General features: G+C 38.8%; 2 protein-coding genes across 5 annotated transcripts in view; both read left to right on the top strand.

Annotated features, from left to right (window-relative positions):
- Positions 1–3,508, top strand: part of il17rd (interleukin 17 receptor D) — a 33,314-nt gene extending 29,806 nt beyond the window's left edge. The window contains exons 15-16 of the mRNA XM_037750476.1: positions 285–562; positions 1,277–3,508. Coding sequence (XP_037606404.1) covers positions 285–562; positions 1,277–1,392 — 394 coding nt within the window. The 3' untranslated portion in view covers positions 1,393–3,508. The remainder of the gene's footprint in view (positions 1–284; positions 563–1,276) is intronic.
- Positions 3,509–5,597: 2,089 nt separating this feature from the next.
- Positions 5,598–27,409, top strand: part of arhgef3 (Rho guanine nucleotide exchange factor (GEF) 3) — a 40,720-nt gene continuing 18,908 nt past the window's right edge. The window contains exons 1-4 of one of the 4 annotated variants that reach the window (XM_037750856.1): positions 5,598–5,884; positions 18,365–18,431; positions 20,882–21,496; positions 25,049–25,108. In XM_037750856.1, the coding sequence (XP_037606784.1) occupies positions 21,464–21,496; positions 25,049–25,108 (93 nt within the window). In that variant the 5' untranslated portion in view covers positions 5,598–5,884; positions 18,365–18,431; positions 20,882–21,463. Of the gene's footprint in view, positions 5,885–18,364; positions 18,432–20,881; positions 21,497–25,045; positions 25,109–27,409 lie in introns of all 4 variants that reach the window. The other 3 variants (XM_037750765.1, XM_037750686.1, XM_037750600.1) reach the window with 3 other exon arrangements.

Here is a 27,409-nt window from a genome sequence, read left to right as displayed (position 1 = left end):
GAGTTGCCCGTTCCCTACTGGACATAAAGTGATCCCTACGACTCCAATGTAAGAGAGGGACATTTGTACAGTTATTTGCTGCTGCTGTTGATGATGATTGAACTTTTTTTAACTCGTCATGAAACCCCCATCTCTAGACTGACCCTCAATTTCAATGCACTGAACCCATTAAAGCTCCATCACTGACATCACATGCTGGTTAGAGTGAAAACAGTTTGGTCTCCACAGCTGAAAACATGAGACCGCTCGTCAATCTGACTGCTGCTGTTTTTCTGCTCCTTCAGGTCCACTCCTGGGATATCTGGACTGTTACCTGAAGAATCTTCATCGTCTTCCTCCTCCTCCTCGTCCTCCGCTCCCTCCATCCTCCAGGATGTGGTGTGCCCCGTCCACACCCAGGCAGAAGAAGGCCATCAAGAGGTCCCGCCCCCTCGAGATTCGGGCATCTATGATTCGTCCGTCCCGTCCTCAGAGCTCTCCATTCCCCTCATGGAGGGACTGTCACATGACCAGGCTGACTCCTCCTCCCTGGCAGACAGCGAATCGTCTTCTTCCGGGCTGGGTAAGGCTGGCTGCGGTGTGACAAATACAACAGCTTTTTTAGAATTGTTGTTATAATTTCATTTAGACTGTATTCGATACCGCCTACTGTATACTACTGACTACTATGAAACAGCTAAAGTGATTTATTTTGCAGTATGCTAGACCAGGCTTTAGACTTTAAACCAGCTCTTAAACCACTGGACAAAAAACAAACTCGAACCACTATTGTAACATTATCGCGCTAGCTAGCCGTCACGGCAGTTTGTCGAGCTTCTAAACTCCGAAAACGTTGGAGCAAATGTTCGAGTCGCTATCTAATATCGGAAAATTACCAATATTCAAAATCTACACAGTTGAGTCCTCATCTAAAAAAATTTCAGAGGTGAATTTCGTGATGAAATAGCCACGAGAAACGTAAAAAGAAAAAGCAGTTTTTGGCTGCTGTTGTTATGACCATAGACCGGTACCGTTCCAGCGCTTTGCATTGTGGGATACAGTAGGCGAGGTAGACTGGTCTGATGCATACTGGAGATTTTTTCTGACTCAGTATGACCTCCGGGTATTATTGACATACTGGAGATTTTTCATTTGTTTGCATACTACATACTAACTACATGCTACATTTTGGCCAAATCAGTATGTACTGTTAGTATAGTATGTGGTTCTCATTTCCTCATGTGACTGTTGAATAAAGACAGAATAAATGCTCACCACCTGGCTGCGTGTCTTCCAGGTGACGAGGAGCCGCCTGCCGTCACGTCGCTCCGCTGCAGCGCCGCCACAGTGTGTAAAGCCGAGCTGCACCACCTGGAGCACAGCGACGGACTCGCTCCTGTGGCGTCATTGTAGGGGACGCCTCCTGCCAATCAAAAGAGGACCAGCCCAGTGATGTCATCACCGGGCCAAAAATGTATTGGACCTGAATCCTTTCTTAAAAGTGCTGTCATCTAACTGAGGTACTTAGCTCGCCCTGTCTGGATGATTTTTGAAGGACTAGATCTCCAGACGCTGGCAGAGCAGACCAGTTCAAACCAAAGACTGCCTCAGCTCTGCGTCTACATTGATTGATTGATTGATTGATTGAGAGCTAACTGAGTTGATGTTCAGGCGCTTTTTGATGCAGAAATGCAGGAAGACACAACGCCACAAACAACAACATCTAACAGGATCAAAGCAGCTTCTGAGGCTTTTGTCATCTACAACGATTTTTTACCAAAAGCTGCTGAATGTATCAACAACATCAGGACGTCCATAATGTGGCAACATTCCAACATTTAGGACCAAAACCAAGAACGAACTAAATACTTTGGGGGAAACCACATATTCATCAATGAATGCTGTCCTTTTTATATTAGGAAGAGCATTTTTTATTATAAAGGAGAATTCCCGTAAAACAGATAGTAATAGAACATTTGATCAATATTCATTTGATATTAATGAGCAAGATTTTATACTCATGTTTTAACATCATACCTTATTTAAAGGGATAGTTTATGTGTTTATAAGTGGGGTTGTATGAGGTACTTATCCATAGTAGGTGTATTACCTACAGTAGATCGGTCGGTGTGACCCCAGCATTGAGAAACAGACAGGAGCACCGGCACCGGAGCAAAGCAATAGTGGATGGGGACGGTGGAAAAACACATTTTAGCCACCTAAAAAAATGTATATCCGTTTAAGTGTACACTATATTTTGAATATTTTGCATGCCAACCGTCATCTACTTTAAGTAATACACTGACTATGGATAAGTACCTCATACAACCCCACTTCAGAACACCCAAACTATCCCTTTGAAATGTTTTCAACATAGATATGTATTCTAAATATCTGCTGACAATGACTCATCCTTGAAGCAGCAAGTAACACAATGACCACTGCCTAATCATATATCATTAAACTGTAAAATAATGTTGACAAACTAAACTGTTAAAACTTTACTAAAACCTGCTAATGTGATGTAATATGGTGCAAGAGTTGGTGACGTATGTGTTAAATTGAAATTTAGGGATTTTCTCCGCAAGTTCAGAACATACAACTCAAACTCACGCAGCGGGTGACGCCACTCCTTGGATACTGTGGTTACATATTTTAACGTATTGAATATTATTGTAACATTTATCGTCATGTATTTCTTTGTAATCCTTTTCTAACATTGTTGCAGGAAGCAGCGATGATGAGGGCATTATGAAATGTGACACTTTCGTTGTAAAATTACTAAACCACTTTAAAGATGCATCTATGGAAGCCCATTCCTGCCAGAACCAGAGAGAAATACATGAAATGTTGTCAAATGAAATAATGTTACATTTTCGAAAAATAACGAGTCCCTCAAAAGAAAGTCAACATTATGAACTTTGATTTTAAAATTATGAGAAAGTAGGTCATGATTATGACTTACTATAATATTGGCGTAAAAACATTTCATTATCTCATAATTGTGATTTATAAATTATAGTGAATTAATTTGAGAATATTTTTAAAAATCCTCTTTTTTAAATTTCCTGGCACAAATGAGCTTCCATACAATTTCAATTATTGATCCCATGAACATATTTTTTATATCTGACACATGCAGAAGAACGCTATGACTGTCAGTGATTGATCATTTCATGATCAGTAGCCACAGTCATTGTGTTCTTTTTTTCAGGAGCAAACTGTTTAAATTTTTATAAAGTTTTATTATTTCCTGACTCAAATGTTGAGTTGCTGCTGCAGGCAGGGTGACGACTTCTGGTTCATCTGCAGGTTTGAGTTTGTTGGAAGGGAAGACTCAGCATTTCCTACTTGTAAATAGTATTCTTATTTTTATTTTTTTCCCCTGGAAATGTCTGGTCTGCTTCAATTTTGTATAGTTAGACTGTTGTATTACTATTCTTTCTACATTTTTATAGAAATGTACTGTTTTATAGTACCGTAATGTAGAAAATAGATAAATCCATCTAATAAAACGCTTTTCTTTTCATCTTTTCGCTCAATCTTTGACTGTTAAGAGTTTGTGATTATAATAACAAACCGTTTTTTGTTTTTTGTTTGTTTTTAAGCTGTCTTAAAAAAGCAGTTTATCAGCAGGATAAATACTTGAGTACAATACTAATACTCCACAAGTATTTATAGTGCTTTACGGCTGGTAGTCATTTCCCATTTGCTTCGAGCTGACTAACAAGTTTTAGTTTCTTACAGTACACACACACAGACTTAGGTCACTGACATGAAAGGCAGCAGACAGCTGTATAGTGTGTGAGCTGTGAGGCGTCAATGCTTGAAACAACAGAAGCTTCTAAAACTCACAGACAGCACATGTCTACCTTCAAAATAAAAGCACAGGCCTTGTCACTGTTCAGAGTAGGGCTACAACTAATAATAATCTATTAATCTGATCATATTTTTTGGGCTGGGTACTCAACCTTAATTCTGATATCCAACGTGATCAGAACGTTCCTGATTTAAATCTAAAGCTGTTCCACAACTCAGGTACTGTATCGGTACTAGAAGAGAAAATGCCATAATATATTCTATTTAATGAGTTATTTTTGCTTCATGAATGACTTGATGAAATCTATTTAAAGAATTTTGCTGATTCATTTTCTTTTGATAAACTCATTTTTATCAACTAATCGCTTCAGCACTAGTTGGGAGACAATTTCTTCTCAACTGTGTCATATTTCTATTACATACTGTATAAAAGATTTTAATAGTCTATTATATATTTATTAATTGGTTATTTTCAGTGGTGGAATGCAGTTAAGTACATTTACTCAAGTATTGTACTTAAGTACAATTTGGACGTAATTGTACTTTACCCGAGTATTTCTATTTTATGCTACTCACTATACTACACTTCTGATCCACTACATTTCAGAGGGAAATATTGAAGTTTTTATATATATTTGACACTTACAGAAAAAGAAAAAAACACATGATGCAGTAAAATTGGTTCCACATCGACGAAATACAACATTAAAATGCTCTTACATGTTTTTGTTAGTGATAAAAACGGAATAATATAATATTCTATAATAATATAACACTGTGAAAAGAGCTATTTGCCATGATGGGTACTTTTACTTTTGATTCTTTTAAGTAAGCTACATTTTGCCGTTAATACTTCTGTGCTTTTCCATAAGTAATATTTTTAATTCAGGACTTTTACTTGAGTAAAGGATCTGAGTACAAGTGGTGGAAGAAGTACGCAGATCTTTTACAAATAAAATTAAAGTACCAAATACCACAGTGTAGAAATACTCTGTAACAAGTAAAAGACCTGCATACCAAATTAATTGAAAAGTACAAAAGTATTAGCATCAAAATAGTTATATTAATCTATAATAATACATCATAGTTTATTAGTTAAATATCTGCAAAGTGATTAAATCTCTAAAATAAATGTTCTGGAGGAAAAAGTAGCCAACAATATTTGCCTTGAAATGTAATGCAGGCGAAGTATAAAGCAGTAGAAAATGGAATTTCTTAAGTAAAGTATAATACTTGAGTTAAAGGTCTCATATTGTAAAAAGTGAGATTTTCATGTCTTTTATATTATAAGGGAAATACACACAGCCCGTATTCAGAAATTGTGCGTTTGAAACAAGATGTCAGGATTTCTGTCCATTTGTGATGTCACAAATATACAATATTTAGTCCATTACAGTTTTAAACATAAACATACTAAATGTGTCACAGGTTTTTCCTGGTTGCAGTGTATGTTAATGACATCAGCTGACAGGAAGCAAACATGGACCCAAACTGTTGCCTCGCAATGCAATTCTGTTGAAACGCACTAAAACGGAGCATTTCAGACAGAGGGTAAATACAGGTATATTCAAGCAGACAGTATGAGGAAAATAAACGTTTTTTTTAACATTACATTATGTAAACATGTTCTAGTAGAAACACAAAATACAAGTATGAACCTGAAAATGAGCACGATATGGGACCTTTAATATACTTCGTTACTTTCCACCACTGTTCATTTTCAATCAATTTAGTGGCTCTTATTTTGAAGGCGCCACCGGAAGAGAGATATGTGTCTCTTCCTCGCGCTTGACGGTTACATGAGAGGATCTTTTTACATCGACTCTCAGTTTGTTGTTCAGCTTCAATCTTCAGCCTCAAATCTGACTTTAAACGTTATTATAGAAGAGGAAAAGTGTGTTTTTACTCACCGGAACCGCGACAGCAGCCTGAAGCAGCTGGGTACCAGTGTTTAGTTGTTTATAATCAACAGTATCAGTGTATTGTGGGTGAGTCTGTGGTCTGTTGGAGGAGCTGCAGCAGGCTGATGCAGGCAGGTGATGGAGGTCAACGGGCTCCATGGTGACCAGAAGCTGAAACGGAAAAGGTGAGTTCACTCAAGTTTGTTTGGTGAAAAGAAAAAAGTAATACAAATGTATGATACAAAAAATGGGCGTTTTCTGTTAGTGTAAGAGAAGAAGAATGTGAGGAGGACAGACAGGAAGACCGTCTGTCTGTCTGTCTGTTACATTATAAAAGCTGTGTGGAGAAGTTAAAGTCTGGTCACTGAAACATACTGTGTGTAAGAGAGAAAGAGAGAGAAGAAGAAAAGAGGTTTTATTGCTGTCCTCACTGCTCTGTGAGTCACAAGTTAGCCTGAGAGTGACTTATAGTCTGCACACACACACACACACACACACACACAGACACACACACACACACACAGACACACACAGACACACACACACAAACACACACACACACACGCACACACACACACACACTCCTCTGTAAACAGTTTCATCATGGCAGCCTGGTGTGGAAAATGATGTTTATTTGATGTTTTTTAGCTCACTGATACTACCAGAGGTGGAAGAAGTACTTTGAGATACTTTGAATAAGTATCTAGTCTGTTTGATTGTGAACAAACTTAAAACAACAAAAAGATAAAATAATGATTATTTTGTCAACATATAAAAAACTGCAGGCTTGCACAGCGCTTTTATGGATAAGACTCATGGGATGTTAAATTGCAATATCAATATAATATATTGTCATATTGTAAATTCCTCAGAAAATTAATGGACAGTTATATAATACAAATGTTTGGGATAATCCAGCAAATTACCTGTAAATCTAATATAGCCATAAACCTGATCTGCTCTTCAATGTGCAATATTGCCCACAAATCATACTAATAACAGTATTGAAAATCTGTATCGCTTTGACAAATTTCAAATTCCCAACCCTGCTATGGATGGTCGGTTTAAACAGATCCTCGCACATCCAATCGTTGTGCTGTTTCCTGCTGCAGGAGGATGCTGTTCACAGCAGTTTACAGTAAATGAGGTCCTGTTGTTGCAAAGTCGGCTCAGAAAACACCACCAGTGAAGAGAAATGTGGAAACAAACCCGAAGCCCTCAAAATAGTGTAATAAGTGAAATATTATAGTGTTACATGTTCCCTATTAGGGCTGCAGCTAATGATTATTTTCATTATTGACTGAGGTGCCGGTTATTTTCACAATTAATCGTTGAATTGTTAAAAGGAAATATAGTTAAAAATGGCATTATAATTTCCCGCAGCCCAAGGAGACGTCTTTAAATAACAGTTTTTAAACCCCAAAGATATTCAGTCTATATATCATGTATGACAAAGAAAAGCATAAAACCCTCACATTTGATTAATACCAAATGTTTGGTATTTTTGTGTAAAAAAAAAACAAACAACTTTTTACTCACTTTTAAAAGTTGCATTAAATTACTTGTTTTGGCCACTAGGGGGCACAAGAACTCCTTAACAATATGGCCGACACACAGCCCTGACATATTATCACATCCAGCAGTTACAGAGCATCTTCATCATCTTCAACATCTTCATTCATTTGGAGTCGTGTTTGTGTCACCTGATGAATGTCAGTCCAATATTCTCTCTCTTTTAGCTCTATTTTTGGTCTCCACCAACTCCTGAGTGAAATCTCTGTCTCTTTAGCTGCTAAATGCTCCTCTACGTTCACCAGCTAGACTCTAACTGTGTTTATCTGCTGTTTGCTGCTGGGCAGTTAGCGTACAGTGGGTTTTTAGAGCTTGTTTGATGATGTAAATAGTGAACAGTAAATGTGCCAGAAAAACAAAACCGGTTGCTAAAAGAGGCTAAAAAGGATCTACCAGAGACACGGAGTCATTCAATTTATTGTTAAAGGTGTTAAATGCTAGACTGAATGTGTTTCTATTGCCTCCACCGGGACGGCGTTATCAGCTGTACCCGCCATATGAGAGCAGAGCAGAACGGCGCTCAGAATTTACAATAAACCCAATACATTCCCAACATTTATAATAAAAGCTGTAGTAATGTGTCCTACATGTGAATGCTACCATACAGCCGTAATAACAGACGAGTGACCTGATGCAGTCGCTGATCTCTGGAGGAATGTGGTTCTGCTGCTGTGGAGGGACAAGATGTTTGTTCTGCTGCTTTGTTCTGTCGCTATAATCATCACGTTTCTACCAGCAGTATGCTGCCCGGCTGGTTTCAGGAGGTGTGTATGTGATGTGTGTGTGTGTGTGTGGGGGGTGTGTGTGTGTGGGTGTGTGTAACAGTTTTGATTAGTTCAAATATCAGCAGCAGTCCAGAGTGTCACCAGTTTTTCTTAACAAGAAACTGAAAACAAAACTGTTCTGTCCTTTGCATTTTGAAATCATGAATAAGAAGTGATTTTCTTATTATACTGTATATTGTTTACACTACAGCCTTTACTTTTAAAAATGTATAGACAAACCCGCTGGGTGATTTATGTGTGAACTGATCGTATTCACACTGACAGTGACGGCAGAGATGTTTGTGTTAATCACGGTTGGACAGATGAAGTCACATCTGTGTGAACGTGGAAGTTATTATTCAGTCTCAAAAGCACTAAAGTTAATTAAGACAGACATTAATGTCTGGTTACTATCCGACCTCCACAGTCTGGATGTTAAAGTTCTGTGTGGAGAAATTAAACCCAGCAAAAATTGGGAGCTTCTGATTATAAATCATCAAACTCCCTGATTTATTGCATTGTAATCAGAAGAAATGTCCAAAAAAATATATAAAAGTGGAATTTCTGCCAGGAAACTGAAAGAGTAACTAGCCAGCAAGTGATGTGCGCGGTGGTGGCTCACCATCGGTCCCGTGTTGGCAAATTGTTTTGTCTTAAGCGCTGCCTTACTGGAAGATTTAATATATTTATTATTATTTTTAAGTTATATTAATTTCATGAACCAGATGCCAGCTGGGCCTTTTTAACATTTATATGTTTTAGGCAAAGTTCTGCTGCACGTGTTTAGAGACGTTTCTATTAAATGGGAAAAAAGAGTTTTGCAGAAAAAAACACATTTCTCTCAGTAAAGTATTGTAGAAAAAAAGTTAATTATGAAACTATATAAATCAGCACAAGTACTGAAAAGCACAAATATAATCTGTTTTCAAAGATATAAAATAGAGAAAAACAGCAAATCATCACGTTTGCTTGAACCAGAATTTTTTTTGCTATTTTTGCTCGATGAATGACTTAAATGATGAATCAGTTTTTTAAATTAATTTTCCAGTTACTCAACCACTCGAATCATTTGAGCACTAAATATTTGCGTGAAATGTTTTAGAAAATTACTAATAATTGTGATTGGAAACATTTTAATATTTGAGTATTTTGGAGCCGGTTCAGTCATGAGATGAGATCTGTAGGTCTGACCTGGGATCAGCTGGTCCGGGCAGTGTTTCCTCTGCTGTTTCCTGAACGATGTCATCACATCATGTTCAGCTTTTTCCTCAGCAGGAAACGTCGTCATCCCACCTGCCTGGAGGATAAGACCATGCTGTTATAAGAGTGTGCTGCTACGATCTCTTTACATCAACGTTTGGTTTGTTTTGTTGGTGTTTTATATCAGAATACCAGAAGATCAGAGAAGCTTTCAACAGAATAATTGAGCTTGTCAGTTTGCTCTTGACCTTGGAAACAGCAGTTCACAAAACAAATCCACCAAAGATCCACATACTCATTTGTTCTGAAGCAGAGAATATTTTAGTGAGTAAGTAAGTCATGGGACGGCAGATGTTCAAACTTTCCATTTTTTTCTGAGCAATTTAATGATAGGGCTGGTGATATTTAACAAATCCCATTAAAAGACCAGTCTGTCTCTCATTACTGACTTCTCTACTCTGTGGCTCTCATTCCCAAGCCCATTGGTTTCTACTGAAGATGTAACTCTTTAGAAACATTCACAAAAATATAATAAGAATATAATATAAATAGTGCATTTGTGGGGGACTATTTTCAGCAGCGGATTAATCCACATTTGGTGCTCTAGTGCAGTGTTTCCAAATCTTCTTTTCAGGGGACCCACTTTTTAAAAATGACAAACCATCCCGTCCCTCCCTATTCACAATAGGCTTTATCTATAAATCGTGAGATGAGCGAATTTGTGCGTAAATGAGCGTTCCTGACCATTTTGACTGCCATTTCTGCATCACCTCAAATTATCTTGAATAGGTAAACCAGCCATTTCGAAGAGATTTACATTCGATAAATCACAACTTTGTTTTACGCATGTGTTATTGAAAACATATACACATGTTAAATACTTCAGAAATGAGACCTTTAAATGCATTTAGGTGGTTAACATGCTATCTGTTTTTATTTCCTCTCATCAGTAAAACAAACAGAATGTATGCCAGCCTTTCAAATTAGATTTAATAGAGTGCTGCAGGATGACGTATTTTTGTAAGTCAACCAGGAAGTTCGCATCGCCCTGGTTCCCTCAACTAAAAGACAATGGGATTTTTCCTTTGGGTTTTGGATTATTGCAGAAAATAAGCTCTGTGGCAAAAAAACGTTTATGATACTCACACAATTTGTTCAGCAAGATAATCTCCACAAATGAACACCACTTTTATGATTTTTGAAGAGTGAATGCAATCACCAGAAGTAAAAAGCTAACTTTAGGCTATAAACGAACTAGACTACGATCGCATGAGAACGAATATAAACAACGAGGCTGTAAAGGCGGACGAGTTGGCGTGATGGCGTTTAGTAGTCTCATTTAGCCACTTGTTGGCAACTGCCTTTTTGAGACACAGAAAAGCTTCAAAATTCACGATTGGGGTATTTATTGATGTATTTTATATCGTAGAACCAAACGTTATATTCTCTCAAGCTTGTGTTAACTACAGACCTTATTTAAGGCATTTAACTAAAAACCCATTAAAAAAACTCGTTGACTTCGAGACGAGGGAACTGGAAGCAAAGAACGTAATGCCAAGAAGTGAAAGTCAATTGTTCGTTCCATTGCAACATCAGCGCCCAGCAGCAAAGCTACGCTTCCGCCATTTTGGACTGAAAGTGCCTACGGGACGGCAGTTAAATTTTCGCCTAAAAAGTGCCGTACAACAGTATAACAAAATTATTTCTATTCTATTGTCATATTCTACTGAAATGGCCTGTGTTGAACAATAAAATATTATAAATATAATAAGCGTTTTCAATCAAAAATGCAGCTGTTGTTAAAAAAACACCGGAGTTTCTTTGCTTCTATAGTCTTTGCCGGAAGTGCTAAATTGCTAAGTCATCTCCGCATTTTAGGACTCATTCCAGTAGCACTCTATGTTTTAAGTAGGCTACAATTATCAAAACATACGAACATTCAGGCTCTCTCATGTGGCTCAAAGATGTACTGAAGATATAAATGTTGAATAAAAGACTATGGAAGAAATTCTGCTAATTTATTTGGCAACCCAAATCAAATCTCCTGCCACCCACTTGTGGGTCCAGACCCAGTCTTTATGAATGACTGCTCTAGTGAGTATTTGTGGCAGCAGGACGGCGTATGTGGAATTGAGTCAAAATAAACTACAGTGTGTGTGTTCATGGTAATGAAGCAACATGTCGCCCAGTGCAACAGCGTGGCTCACTGATGTGTTTTTGATCGTTGTTAGACAGTAGTGGAGCTCTATGGCACAGAGGAAGAAGATAGATCAGGCTTTAGATACACACAGAATACTTGGATGTTACTTTTGGTCAAAGTATAAAACCTTTACTAAAGTCAGGCTCTTCACAACAACAGCTTCTCCTCACTCTGAACACCACACACTCAGTCTGAGTCTGAAAACTGAATGTTTACTGAGAAATTCAAAACAGATGGGGGGTAAAAGCTTCCACAAGAGAAAAGAGAGAAGCAGAAGCCTACAGCCAAATACACCTCTGATCTGGATTACAAGTGTGTACGTGTGTGTCAGTGTGTGTCTGTGTGTAAGTGTGTGTGTGCGGGGGTGTCTGTCTGTGTGGGTTTGTGTACATCCAGGGTGGGATGATTTGTGCTATTGGAAAAAGCACTGCAACTCCCAGGAATGAATGAGTCACACATAAAAACACACATATTTAAACACTTGTAATGTCCACACACACACGCACACACACAGGAACACACACACACACAGGAACACACAGAACGGACTACAAAAGTTTTGATCAGATACGAATGCAGAACAAGTTTCTGTTTGATTTCAGGTTTGTTGACGTTCTGTTAGCATATCTAATGGGTTATATGGTGGACTCACATGACCCTACAATGCTGTAGGGTGCACTCTGTAGAGGTGTGTGTGTGTGTGTGTGTGTTTCCTGTAGGTAAGGTGACCGAGGGCAGGAAACAGAACAGGACTGTGTTGCACCAGCTAATGTAATTCCTTCACCAAGTCCTTCCTAAGTGCTTAGTGACTACTTGCTAGTGTCAGACAAGTGATTTACTGAATCAGGTTGCACCAGTAAACCTTAAGGATTGTCTGAGATAGTAAAGACATTAGTAATGTGTAAATCAGTTGCTAGGAAACATCTGTAGCACTGTCCAGTCAAAAGCTATCAACTATATAAACAGGAAACAACGTTTTAGGAGGCCAAATGATTGTTAATTGTTGTTAATGATAATGATGATGGACTTTTTCAGTCTCCATAGCGATAACTGGGCTTTGGGTATCTGCAGATACTGAGTATCGATCCAATACCAGTGTTTAATTAATAAGCTCTTTGCCTCACTTTTATGTGTGAGGCAACATCAGACTTGACTTGAACATTGCTTCCCTAACTTTTTAAAACAAAATGTAACAAATAAATACATAGATATAAATTCACTGAATTGTTATTCATTATTTAAATAATAAATTGTACACCAGAAACCTTGTAAGAAATCTTCAAAATTAACAGAAATTACAATTCAAGTGTAGACCTTTTAAATGCAGGAAGAAATTGGTCAAAACTTTAACAGGAATTAAAAATTCTGTATATAATGTATATAGTATATAAACATAGAATTGAAATTAATAGATCAGCCCGATTGTCACCGATAACCGATCCAAATATTTGAGTCAGTATCGGCTTGATATTTGATCCAGTATCAGTATTGGTGCAAACCTAGATATTAAACTAAATTGCCAATCATTTGTAAATGTGGATATGACTTTGCTTTATTTATTTATGCATTTATTTATTTATACATTCATGTAGAAATCTGTGAGTGGGAAATATCTGATTTGGTCATTCAGTCTACATTATTAGCATAGTGTTTTGTAATTAACTCGGTGTACATCACTATTAGACAACATTTGATCAAGTGTCAGGTATTACCTCTTTTACTCCTAAAAGGATGTAAAGGGGTCATTTATTAGTGCAGCTGGGTATCGCCACTGATTTCCCAATTTGGTTCAATTTCCAATTCAATTCAATTCAATTTAATATCCAGATAATTTGATTAGGGATATTTCAGTTACAATACCAGTTTTGCTTGGATATGAATGAGATCCATAGAGAACTAATGCTGTAACTAACCTGGTGTATTATTAAAAATAGTAATATTTACATCAACAATTGACCCCAAAGCAGTTACATTATTCTACATTTTGCATATCTTACACATGGCTTTGTTTTTGTCCAGCTCTTCTCTGTTTTCATAATTAAATCCGAAATGTGAACCAGACATCTGCCTTTAGGGTTGACGGGGCTTTCAGTGGAGCAGCTCCCCGCATGTTTTGATACAACTGAGATTCTCTCATGGCCGGATCTCATTGCGTGAAGAACCAAAGGCTGGCCACGAGAGGCTAACCGGGTCAAAGTTTCACGCATCCACGGGAAAAAAATTATACACATGTTAAATACTTTAGAAATGTGACCTATAAATGCATTTAGGTGGAGTTAACATGCTATCTGTTTTTATTTCCTCTCATCAAAACAGATAGCAAAACAAACAGAATGAATGTCAGCCTTTCAAATTAGATTCAATAGAGTGCTGCAGGATGACGAAAATCGGAAATCGGAAAATCTCTCTTTTGTTTTAAACCCAGCCCTATTTAATAGCATCAACCGTATGTGACAGATACACCTGACAGATAGTAGGTGTAAATATTTAATACTAATCTCTATTTAAAGCTTCAGTAGGCAACAATTTTTTGTCATCATTGGGCAAAAATTCCATAATAACCTTTCAGCATATTATAATTCAAGTGTTCTGAGAGAAAACTAGACATCTGCACCTCCTCATGGCTCTGTTTTCAGGCTTTAAAAAATCTAGCCCGTGACGGGAGACTTTGACCAATCACAGGTCATTTCAGAGAGAGAGCGTTCCTATTGGCTGTGCTCCGGCCATGTGAGAGGTGCTTGGTATTTCCTCAACTGATCTCAACATGGCTGCCGGGTCAAAAACGTTCTCGTTTTACAGCTAAACAGTACACTACAAGATGTTTCTGAAAACATTTGAGACAAGAAATAGGCATTATAGTAACAGAATATTGATTCATATCTGATCAGCGCTGCCTAGTTTGACAGTTTGGTCGGAGTTTGTGAGTGATTGACAGCCGGCTCTATACAGGAGCAGGACAGCAGACTCCAGATCTGCTCTTACTGGTTCTTTTCCTCTTGTCTGTGAAATCTTGCAGATGCTGTTAAGAGCACCGGAGGACACAGAGGCACATGTTTTTTTTCAGGTTACCTGTTTCATGTACTACTGTCAGGATATAGCGACCGTTTTATAAAAATAACTTTCTTTAATCAGATTAGCTCCAATCTCGCCTACTTCAGCTTTAAGAACTAGTTTGTTTGGTGCAACTTGTTTTAATTTAGTATAAATATCACAGACTGCATATATAGATGGACGACACGTCTTCACTTCCTCCCACTGTAGTGGTGAAGGTGAAGTCAAAATATCCCGGATTTGACGACATTTGGAGCCAGAGTCTGCGCAGTGGTGGAGCCGCTGTATCGAGGTACCACCCACACACCCGCCCGAGCCAATCACGGGTCGAGCACGGCTGCAGCTTGTTAGCGTGAGCCACCTAGCTGCTACGTTAGCACCACGGTAGCTGTTTGGCTAGAAAAACACAACAACTAACAATAATATCTCTACAACTACATTTATGATCAAATGGACACGTTCTATTACACAGACCGGGGAAGGTTATGGAAAGTTAAAGTTGCATCTCCTCTTGAGCCTCCGGCTACGACCACTTCACTCAGAGTCAATCACGGTGTCTCTACCTCCTTTTTATAGCATCAAATAACTCATTAAAACCAAACTTATCAGAAAAATGAGCACTTGAACATACATCAGCGTGATAAGAACTACCTAAAATGGTCTTTGGGAAACATTTATTTGACGTGTACTTTAACGTTTTAGTTTATTCCGTGCCCCATCCGCTAACATGCAGGGGGTTTATGACCTATACTGCAACCAGCCACCAGGGGGCAATGGAGATGTTTTGGCTTCAGCTTTGGGGAGCTGTCATGTCGTCCATCTTTATATACAGTCTAAAGTAAATATCCACTTCATAAACACATAACTAGGCTATGTTTGAATTTAGGAACAGGTTCAGGACTGCTCTCTCTCTCTCACACACTCACACACACACACACACACACACACATACCAGGGTGTGAGTGATGACGTCATGTGTTGTGACTGAACGAGTCTTGCGACCTCTGTAAATCTTTTCATTGATTTTCAGCCAAGAAATGTAAATGTTCTCACAAGGGCAGGTCATGTTCTGTGACAGTCAGGAACAAACCACAACCTTCCAATCTATGAACCTCCCAAGCGTTACAGGTGTGATGACAGTGAATAAAAGAGAAAATATGGCAATTTCCATAGATATAAGAGGAAAAAAAGAGAATAAATTATTAAATAAATCAAAAAATACAGAGTCTTGGAGTCAAGTGTAAGAGGTCAGTGACAACATCACGTTTTCATACCACATGGCTGGAGCCCTGACAGTCTGTCAGAAAGGGCCCCCATAAATGGTAAAATATTTTATCAGATCCTCGTACAACGTAGCACATTTTCTCAAGCTTCAGGCAAGACATTATGTTCTTAAACCTTTGAGAATGTGTGGGTGGGGCAGCTTCCTTTCATCTCAGTATAGTACTGCATGTTTAGTTTGAGTGTGAAGAGTGGCAAAAAGCCAGAACATCACACTTAGTTGCGTTCAGATGTGCATCCTCATCAGCAGCTCCAATTAGGGCTGCTAGAGGGTTGAGTTCAACTGCACAACCTCTGTTATTTTTGACCTTTGTGTTTCCTCTCTATCTGCTTCATTCTCTGCAGTGACGTCCAAAACAAATCCTTGAAATAAAATAAAACTTTCAGGTAAAGTCGACTCCCAGACCTCTTAGTTTACGCTTTACATGCACTGACCAACAGATACCATCAGGGGGAGCTGAAACTCAAACCTAAACTTCACTGCCTCCAATATACAAGCAACAGATTGTTTGCTCACTGCGAGATACAGATGGACCTCCTCCTTTAGGATTTATACACCTTAAAGGATAGGATTGGATCTTTATAGAATACCTACATGCCCATATGTACAATGAAAGAGTTACTATCGCTGTAATCATTTCTTTGTATCAATAATAATAATAATAAAAAAAAGTTATGCCTTTTCCAGGTAGAGAAAGGAGTAGTTTTCATTTTTGAGTTGATGAGAAACAACTTGAGTTTACAGATAAAAAGAAGTATCTTGGCTTTCTTTAGATGATAGTATGTCTTTTTTAAGTGGTGCATCAGTTCTAGCAGACTCAGCAAGTAGAGCATTGGGGGGGTTTATAGGTAAAACTAAAATGATGAGAGATATGGGTTATTCTACATATTCCAAACTGTATCAAACATGTGTATGTCCTGTTTTACAGCAGACTATGTGTCAGGAATATGGGGTTACAAAAGATTTCAGAAAAACAAATGGGTCCATAATCGGGCAATTTGATTATTTTTGGGACTTCAGAAATATGCGCCTGTCTTGGCAGCTAATTGTGATTTGAGGCGGGACTCCTGTGAAGTAAGATGGAAGGCCAGCATGGTGAGTCTGTGGAACAGGCTGCTGGGTTTACCAAAAATTGAGCAACTTACTGTTTCATTTAAGAAAGATTACAAATGTGAAATATATGTTAAATATAATTTGCCTAAAAGTCAGAGGTCAATTTGTGCACAGTTAAGATGTGCTATATTACCACTACACGTTGAAATAGGAAGATACAGAGGTGCAACTGAAAACGAAAGACTGTGCCAATATTGTGAACTAAATGAGGTTGAGAATTTCTTTTGTCCTTTGTATCATGATTTACGACAAATATTACTTAAAAAAAGTTCATGTTCCTGGTTTAGATTTGATAGGTATGGAGACTGGAGCCTTATTGAATATCTTTTTGATAATGTTTTTGTATTTACTGAGTTTCTAAAGCATGGGACAGGAGAAGAAAAGCAACATACAATAGATAAATTCCTCCGACTCTGATGCCTTTTTTTGTCATGATTGGATGTGTGTATGTGTCTTGTGCTTAGGGGGCTGTGATTGTATATCTGTGACTGTTTATTTGTTGTGTTTTCATTGTGGGATGTATCCTGGAGCATTATTTGTGGGAAGTTCATGTTTACGATTATGTCTGGATGATGTTTATGTTTATATGTTTGGATGATGCTGGTGTATTGTGCTGTTAGTTGATGTGGGCGAACATGCCAGAAGGTCTGATTTGTTGTTTGTTAATGTGTCTGAATAATCCCATGAGGGATGGGTTATGGAAATGACCAGACACGAAAATAAATTATTCATTCATTCATTCATTTCTACTGATCCCTTCAGTATGGAGATGGATCTTCAGTCCTCGTTTTGTGTAAAAAATAAGTTAAAAAAACTTTAGGGCTACAAATAATGATTATTTTCATTACTGATCAATCTGCTGATTATTTTCTTGATTAAATGATTGATCATTTGGTCTTTGAAATGTCAAAAAATAGCATTTTAAATTACAAAAACAATTATGAAAAATACTCAAATCCCTTGTTCATTCAGTTTGCTTTCATATAAGACACAGAAAAGCAGAAAAAAAATAAAATTCAGAAGCTACATGTTTGGCATTTTTGCTTGAAAAATGACTTAAAGAATGAATTGATTATCAAAATAGTTTCCGATACATTTTCTGTCGATCAACTAATTGATTAATTGACTAATTGATTACAGCTCTAAAAACTTTGGATCAGTTCATACATACAAATAGCTGTATTACATATACCAGCCTGCATACACACATAAATACACACATGCAAACAAATTAAAAAGGTTACGAAACAGCCAATAAGCTTATAGAAATTGAATCATTTTGATTTGATCTCGACACAGCCAGGTTTGATTCCAAAATAAATTTTCATTGATCACAATAATTCATAACTCCCTATATGAAGTTCACAATAAGAAAACAGTGTAGTAACTCCTCTCTGAGATAATGTGTGTATACTGAGGGTTTTTTTCTGGAGCATTTCATCAGAACAAGGTTCTTATGTTTGTTCTGTCTGTTTTCCTTCAGGCCGAAGCTCGAGAGGACAACTTCCACCTTCTCTCTTCTCTCTCCTGACAGCTGGTCCCTCAGAGGGGTAAGAACAGATCTGACTCACATTATTCACTGTATTATGACAACTGTACACTTTATTAAGACATCATGCACAACAAGGTGAATCCATTACAGATAATAAAGGATGAGAAAGTAGTGAAGAACCTCAACACGTCAGAATGCGTTACGGCTCAAATATCACATAACTATGGAGAGCATATTCTGATTTTCAAATGTGTTTGTCATTTTGTTTTATTCATGTTTTCCAGTGGGGGGAGAAGTATTCAGATAACTTACTTTAATAAAAGTAACAATACCACAGTGTAGAAATACTCTGTTACAAATAAAAGTCCTACAGTCAAAATCTTACTTAACCCTTTCCACTCCACTCCTCTTCACCATTAGACCCATTCTTGTCTTTTTTAGGGGGGTACAGGGGTTTTAGGGAGAGATAGCAGTAGCAGATAGCAACAGTAGATGTCACATAGAAGTGGTGTACATCATCTGAATGCTGAGAACCTGATTAATTTGAGATGCAGCTCAGCACGGTGTGTCAAGTTGTTCATCTTCTACATAAATCAGAAACAAATATATATGAATTGATTCAAATAAATTGTGAACGTGTATAAGGGTTTAGAACAATATGATAGAAGTATATGATGGTCATCCCCATGCTCTAATATGTCTCATAAGTTGTTGCAGCAATTTTTGGGTTGATACCATTTGTTACACAGATTTGGTGCTAAATTTAACCATTTTTTACCACTCAAGAATTAATAAAAATGATCAAAAATCCCTCCAAAATGACACATTAAGACACCAAGACCTTGAGGAACACCATAGAAAAAGATATGATGTGATTTTGTTTCAAAAACTTTTGACATTTGGAGATTTCTGTAAGAATTGCATTTTTGGGCAATTAGATGGCGAGCACTTCTGTTCTGGAAACTGCTCAGAAACCCCCTTATTGTCAGTCTACCTAGGAAAGCCATCCATCCTCTGAATGCTCTAGGTCTGTAGTTTGTGGCTGTAAAGTTTCATGAGGCTGTGATTGTCCTAGAGGTCACCACAGGTAATTTTATACAGTGAGGTCAAATTTAAAAAAATGAATCTCACTATATGAAATGGCTACAATGTGGACTAACATCATCACACAGTTGGGCTCATTTGATCCACAAGAGTCTCAGCTTTAGGTAAAAATAACATATTTATACTGCATGCAAAAAACGTCATGGTTTTTGCCCCAAACTGCATGTGATTATCATAAAGTGGGCATGTCTGTAAAGGGGAGACTCGTGGGTACCCATAGAACCCATTTTCATTCACATATCTTTAGGTCAGAGGTCAAGGGACCCCTTTGAAAATGGCCATGCCAGTTTGTCCTCGCTAAAATTTTGCACAGGTTTGGAACATTATTTAACCTCCTTTGCGACAAGCTAGTATGACATGGTTGTTACCAATTATTCCTTAGGTTCTCTAGTTAACTCCGCCAAGGCCAAAGGCCTTGGGCCAAGGAGGTTATGTTTTCACCGGCTTTGCTTTGTTTGTTTGTCTGTCTGCTAGCAGGATTACTCCAAAAGTTTGCGATGGATTGAATGAAATATTTGGAGGGGGTGGAGTGTAGCACAATGAACAATCCATTAGATTTTGGTGGTGATCAAGATCATGATCCGGATTCAGGAATTGTTTTAAGAATTCCGATCAGCCTGAGCATTAAGACCACAGGGCATAACACATGTGCAGTGTAACTGATGACGCGTTGATGACACATGACCCCGCCTTCTTCCTTCCTTGAGCAGAGAGATACGTGTGTGGATGTGTGGGCGGGAGCTGCTGGCCGTCCGCGGTGAGAAAGAAAAAAACGATGGATGACGAGATGAGAGACACCGTAGTGTAACGTTATACAGACATAACAAGGCTGCTGAAAGAGAGAAGCATCCGCCGATACGTTACATGGAAACACACCGTGTTAATAACAAGCCGACCACCTCACGGTACCGCCAGCTGTGAGCTGTGATCTGTTTTTAAAGTCAGGCACCTTGGCGGAGGTCTGCGCTCTCCGAGTGCCATTGTAGTTTCATATGATACCAGTATCTTCTTCTAGCTTTAAAACTGAGCCTGTTATATCGTAGCAAACAAACCACAAGTTGCATTAATGTCTTAAAGAAATTAGTGGCGTTAAAACTAATTTACGTTAACGCGTTATTATTGCGTTAACTTTGACGGCCCTAGTTATGATACATCGATCTCTCTCTATATATATACTGTATAGAACAGATATTTCTGCACCAAAGTGGTATGGTAATAGTGAAACCATTAACAAACCTAGAATGAGATAATGGTTTTAAAAACTAAATAGGTCTTTATTGTTAACTGACAAAAATATAACAAACTTCTCACTTTTCTTATTTTCTTTGCATGACTTTATAAACCTGAGTTCATGTTCTTTGTGTGTCAGTGTCTCTACTGCTGGTGTCTCCGTGTCTCCTGTAGCTCCTAATTATAGACGGCCTGTTTCCCCCCGACAACCGTCACTTCCTGTTTGTCCAATGGGAACTGTGTGGACACACACACACACACATTGTGAAGGGGTTCCTGTTCCTGAGGGTCTGCAGATCCACTCAGAGAGGTGGTGAAGCTGTGGAGGTTTAGACTGGGAGTGAGGAGGTATAGAAGTAGGAGAAGAGAGGAGAGAAAAGAGCTTTTAAAAGTCTGACTGAGCAGGAGAAAAGAGAGGAGGAGGAGGAGGAGGAGGAGGAGGAGGAGGAGGAGGAGAAGTGGCTCTTGGAGAGAGAGACAAACTGGAGGAAGAAGAGAAGAAGAAGAAGTGTGAAGTTCAGAAAAGGAAAGAAGACAAAAAAGGAGAATAACAATGTGACTGTGAAGAAGGTGATCTTAGACGCCGTGTGAGGAGGAGAAAAGAAAGGACAGCTGATGTGACTTTGGGGTAAAAGCAAAGTGGCCTGGAGGAAGAGGAGGAGAAGAAGAAGTTGGAGGAAGAGGAGCAGCAGATGACTGTGTGCAGAGAGAGTTAATTGACACTTGAACTGTGTTTGAGGAGCAGATCTAATCTTGATGATGGGCTGCTGTCTGTTTGTTTACTATCGGGTGAGTCGATGCGTCTGTTTGAGTGATTGATAATGCATCCCAGAATGCCTTTTATTCAATGATAACCTGAAAGGGACCGATGAGGGTTTACTAACACGGTGCAGGTCGATCACACAAACCGCACACAACTGTCATCCTCTTGTTGTCTGTTGCCTTCATTTGCATGAAGTTTCCTCTACTGTTTGTCTCATTTCATGTCAATATCACACTCAACACACTCACAGCAAAGTGTGTGTCAGTGTTCTTGTTAATGTGACACACACTGCTGTCATGCTTCATGCAACTCCTCCATCCATGTTTAAGTGTGTGTCTACAACCAGTGGTGGAAGAGGTATTCAGATCCTTTACTGCAGTAAAAGTACTAATACCACACTGTGAAAATACTCCAATACAAGTAAAAGTCCTGTATTCAAAACTTTACTTAAATAAAACTATATATTGTGAAGTAAAATTTACTTCAAGTATTAAAAGTAAAAGTACTCATTGTGCAGCAAAATGTTCCCTGTTAGTGTTTTACTGTTATATCCGATGTTTCTGGATTAATATTACTGCTGCATTAATGTGTATGATGCATTTGAACTCTTTTACATACTGTTGGCTAGTTTAATCTACAGCGATGCATCATATTGTATAAGATCATCATGTGTTTAGTAGAAGTGTAAAGTTGCATAAAATGAAAATACTCAAGTAAACTACAAGTACCTCAATTTTGTACTTAAGTACAGTACTTGAGTAAATGTACTTTCACCACTGGGCTACACATGTTTCATATTGCAATTTTGTGCAATTGTCTGTACGTTGGTTATTGGTTTTCTTTCATGTGGATGAATGTTCTTCATCGACACTGAACACCTTCATATAATAATATTAAATATTTAATACTTAATATATAAAGTACATGTTGTGCAGAGAGCATGATTCACGTTCAATGTGATGCCCTGGTGATCACAGACTCTGCTCCAGTTGCATTTCATCATGGGACATTATCTAATATGACACAAACCACTTCCCAATATTCATTACAGTTAACACGGCAACAACATACCGCCCCCCCCACCCGCCAAAGAAAAAGAAAAACTGTAGGAGAAACATCGCTGTTATATTCACACTCCAGTTGACTGAGGCTTGTTTCAGTCACTTAACAGGTAGCAGTGATGTTTAGAGGACTGACCTTTTATGGACTGGAGGACCAGACTCCTCCCTCCTACTTTGTTTCTATAGCGACAGTGAGTTAAAGGTAAAGTCTGCCAGGTTATATAACGTCAGGTCAACAACAAAGTCTCAACACAATAGTGAACAAACAGCAGACTTCCTGCTATTGTTACACTCTGCTGCACTGATCCCAACATCCTCCTCTTCCTCCTCCTCATCCTCCTCCTTCTCCACCTCCTCCTCCTCCTCCTCCTCCTCCTCCTTCTCCTCTCCTCGTCTCCTCACCTTCCCTCTCCTCATCTCCTCACCATGTCTCCTCCTTCTCCTTTCCTTGTCTTCTCCCCTCTCCTCATCTCCTCGCCTTGTCTCCTCCTCTCCTCTCCTCTCCTCTCCTCTCCTCTCCTTGTCTCGCACTCCTCCTCCGCTCTTCTTCTCCTCACCTTGTCTCTTCCTCCTCCTTTCCTCTCCTCTCCTCACCCCCCACTTCTCCTCCTCTCCTTGTCTTCTCTCCTTATCTCCTCCTCCTCCTTCTCTCCCCATCTCCTCTCCTTGTCTCCTCCTCTCCTCATCTCTCCCCTTGTCTCCTCCCCTTTTCTCCTCCTTCTCTCCTCGTTTCCTCTCCTTCTCTCCTCCCCTCTCCTCGTCTCCTCTCCTTGTCTCCTCCTCTCCTGTCTTCGTCTTTGAACCTCCTTTTTCTCTCTTTGTTTTTTTTCTCTCCTCCTCTCCTCCCCTCTCCTCGTCTCCTCATCTCTCCCCTTGTCTCATCCCCTTTTCTCCTCCTTCTCTCCTTGTTTCCTCTCCTTCTCTCCCCCCCCTCCGTGTCTCCTCTCCTTGTCTCCTCCTCTCCTGTCTTCATCTTTGAACCTCCCTTTTCTCTCTTTGTTCTTTTTCTCTCCTACTTCTCTTGTTACTTCTCCTCTCACATCCTACATTCCTCCTCTTCTCCTTTTCTCTCCTTTTTTCATTCCTTTCTTTCCCCCTCTTTTCCCCGCTTCTTTCCTCTCATCCCTTCCTATATCCTCCCCTGTCTCCTTTTACGTCTTCTCTCCTCCTCCTCCTCCTCCTCCTCCTCCTCCTCCTCCTTCTCTCACACATACAGCTGTTTGACCTCACTGACCCGTCTTTCTAATCAGGTGTTTTTGTGTTGTCTTCCTGTTTGTCGTCATGGCAGCGTACAGGAACTGTTTGGTTCAGTACAGCTGCACACCTGCATAGTTTCCCACCAGATGAATGATAGTTGCCATAGTTACCACAGAGGTTACCTGGCCTGAACAGAATCAGTGATGAATATGTGACTATTCACATGTTGGTCATCATGATCATATTGTTATAATACTTTGATACTAATACATCGTCGTAGCATTTGAACTGTAAATGTGATACTGAAATTAACTGAAATATAAAACAAACTTGACGTAAAATTATTCTCCTCATCATATCATCACCATCACGGCTTGTGAGTTTTTTTAGATTTTATGATTTTTATCGGCATATTTCAGCACAGAAATTAGCGATTCACAACAAGTTTGTCCAGGTAAGAGACCTCTTCTGACCCCTTAAAACAAAAGCAATGCGATCCCTCGTCACTTGTTCAACATGTCTACCAGTAATTACCAGTTCAACCAATCAGAAATGTTTCTCCTTGTTTTATTTGAATCATTTTCTCCTGAAGTTATCCACTAATTCATAAGAAAAAAAGCACAAATTAGAGAAAAATAAACTTAATTTTGTGTAGCAGAAATATTTTTTTTGTCTTTTTTCCCGTCTTGTTTATTATTTTATGATCACTCACTTTACTCAAGTTCTTAAGAACAGTTTTCAGTCTCCGGTACTTAATTTAAATAATAATTTCTAGTTTGTCCATTTGAGTCTTTCCACTGTTACTCCACTACATTTATCTGATGGATGCAGTTACTGAACATGAGATAAGATCATGAAATATTGCTGTTGTTGGGCAAAAATCTTCTCCAAGGTGTCAACCTCTCAACTTTGAAAAACAGATGGATTTAGACTTTATTGAAAAAGAAAATTGTGTCAATCTGGGACTCTTGTCTTCCTTCTTCACTTAATCTGGAAGTATGAAACTCTCCAAACTAGATTTTTTTGTTAACCAGAAGCCAAAACAATGAATACTTATACTGCACTTTGGATACTTGAGTATGTTTTATTGCTAGAGTTGTGCAAACTGACCAATCGGTAACCAAAGCAGTGAGTTAAAAGCTGCTCAGAGCTGCAGGTTTGGTGTTGATAGTCAGTGGATTTTGTCACTACAAACTACACCTTCACATTTAATTAAATGTGATTGTAAATCATAATTTAACAGAGCTGTAAAAGACAGTAACCGTACCGAATGAATCCTTCTAACATCAAGTTTGCTGTGTTTTTTGTGTGTTGCAGAAGAAGAGGAAGCAGGCCAGCAGAGATGCAGACTCCCTCAGTCTCTGCAGTCTGGACATCAACGTAAGTTCAGCTCCTCTAAACTAACGTCTCTGTTGTGGCTCAGTGTGCCAGCTGAGGTCTAAAAAAGGTTTCAGAACAAAGCTGCTCTTGTCTCAAGTGGTGAAATGTACCAGAAAAGTTTTGGTGTCCTTAAGAGCTGTTGACTTTTACTTTTATAAGGCAAAGTACCTGCTGTTTCTGTGGTGGCAGTGTGTTGAGTTAGTAAGTTACATATATGTGCTATCATTTTATCATACGATCTTCCTGGTCCATATTTAGTCATGATAGGTGAACGTTAACGGCAGCTCTTTTCTCCTTTATGTTGTGTTTTGATTATGACTTAAAGCTGCTCTGTGGAGTTTTCTTGTTAAAATTCAGTGTTATGCGTTGTGTGTATCCTCAAGGTCTAACCAACGTGTTGAACGCATCTCTTTCCTCATAAAACATTCGCTTTTTGAAAAGTTTGAAACCTGCGTTGTTTACATCCATATTTACCAGCTAGCAGTCTTCTTCATCATTGCCTTTATTGATGCATTGTGGCATTTCAACATCGCCACCTGTAGATCAGTGGGATACTGTGAAACCATTAGCAGGACAGCCCAGTCGCAGGAACAGGCGTATGAATGACACGATAATGAGCAAGACAAAAGAGTGTAATAAGAACGCCGTTCTTGCTTTTGGCGTGTCATTTATGCGCCATGTAGTCTGATACTGACTACAATGTAAATACATCCACGTGAATATGCTATGCTCAGGGCTAGCGACGTAGAATAAAAAGGGAGAAAGACTGCTTATGGCGGGTGGGGAGGGGAGGTGGATGGGTCCAACAAACACAGGACTATTCACCAGGAGACCGCTGTTCGAGCACGGCACTATTAGTTACACACAGTTTTTATCCCAGTGACGATGGAAAATAGTATATGAAAGGTGTCCATACTTTTCTAAAATTTGATTTCCTCTACTTTTAAATGAAATTTGACATCTTTCAACCACCTGGTAAGAGAAGGTGGTTTTGAATTTGTCCATTTAAATAGACTAAGACAACGGGCTAGCAGGCAGCTAACAGCACTGTAGACATTAGTAGATCAGACAGTAAGTGGGATTTTTGAACGTTGTACTTTGTCATCTCCAGCTCTGACTGTGGATTATTGTCCTCCTCATGAACATGTCTGTATTTTTAGCCCTCTGCCAGCAGCCCGTTCCTTCCCGGGCGTTTCCCTCCCTGCTCAGTCTAACACAGGATGTCCACCCTGGTCGATATACACCTCAGTGTGACAAACAGACCCAAACCAGCGCTGGCAGATAAATTGACCTGGAATAAATTACACTCTATTGTTTCTCTACTGTTACTCCCTGCCGCTCAGTGAGCCACACACAGTCATATTGTGAAACTGCAGGAGACCTGGAGACCGCTTTAAAGGTCAAGGTCAAGATAGGGGTTTAGATTTGATATCAACATATTCACTTTCCGAGCAGCACTATCTTTGTCTGGACTGGATAATAATCAAGTCAAAAGTTAAGTTTAATTTGATGCGTCAATAATTTTTCTTTAGTTAATTAGTTGCAGTGGTTAGCACTGTTGCCTCACAGCTAGAGGGTTGCAGGTTCGAATCTGGTTTGGGGCCCTTCTGTGTGGCGATTGTATGTTCTCCCCGTGTTAGCGTGGGTTTTCTCCAGGTTCTCTGGCTTCCTCAAACAGTCCAAAGACATGCAGGTTAGGTTCATTGTTGATTCTATATTGGTGTGAATGTGAGTGTGAATAAGTCTGTCTCTATGTGTCAGCCCTGTGATAGTCCGGCGATCTGTCCAGGGTGTACCCCGCCTTCGCCCACTGTCAGCTGGGATCGGCGCCAGCACCCCGCGACCCAAATGGGATAAGCGGTTACAGATAACGGATAGTTGTGTAGAGTTTTTTAGAGAACTGCTCAATTTAAACCAAAATAAATATTAATTCATGACTAATTTATTACTGAAAAGCTTATTATCAACACACACTCCGAGGCTACCGTATTAGGTACACCTGTCAGTCTACTTTTAATGTTCAATTGTTTTGTCACTGTCATAGAGGTGTTAATTCAATTATATGTTTATTAATGAGGTTGTAGTTTCCAACAATGTCAACAAAATCTGAACATTATAAACAACATGGTAATGAACAAATTATTTATGGCAGAGCTGTCGTACTGATTTGCAACAGATTGTACAGCTGTACCTAATAAAGTGACCACTGAGTGTATGTTACATTTTATGCTTGTCTGTAGAGAAATTTCACATTTTTGCCTGTTCAGCTGACCTCACTGGCCTAAAAACTGTCTACATTAG

Source organism: Sebastes umbrosus, chromosome 1 (genome assembly GCF_015220745.1).
Source record: "Sebastes umbrosus isolate fSebUmb1 chromosome 1, fSebUmb1.pri, whole genome shotgun sequence".
NCBI classification, from domain to species: Eukaryota; Metazoa; Chordata; class Actinopteri; order Perciformes; family Sebastidae; genus Sebastes; species Sebastes umbrosus.
Note: the sequence above shows the minus strand (reverse complement) of the source record. Positions and strands in the feature narration are given on the sequence as shown.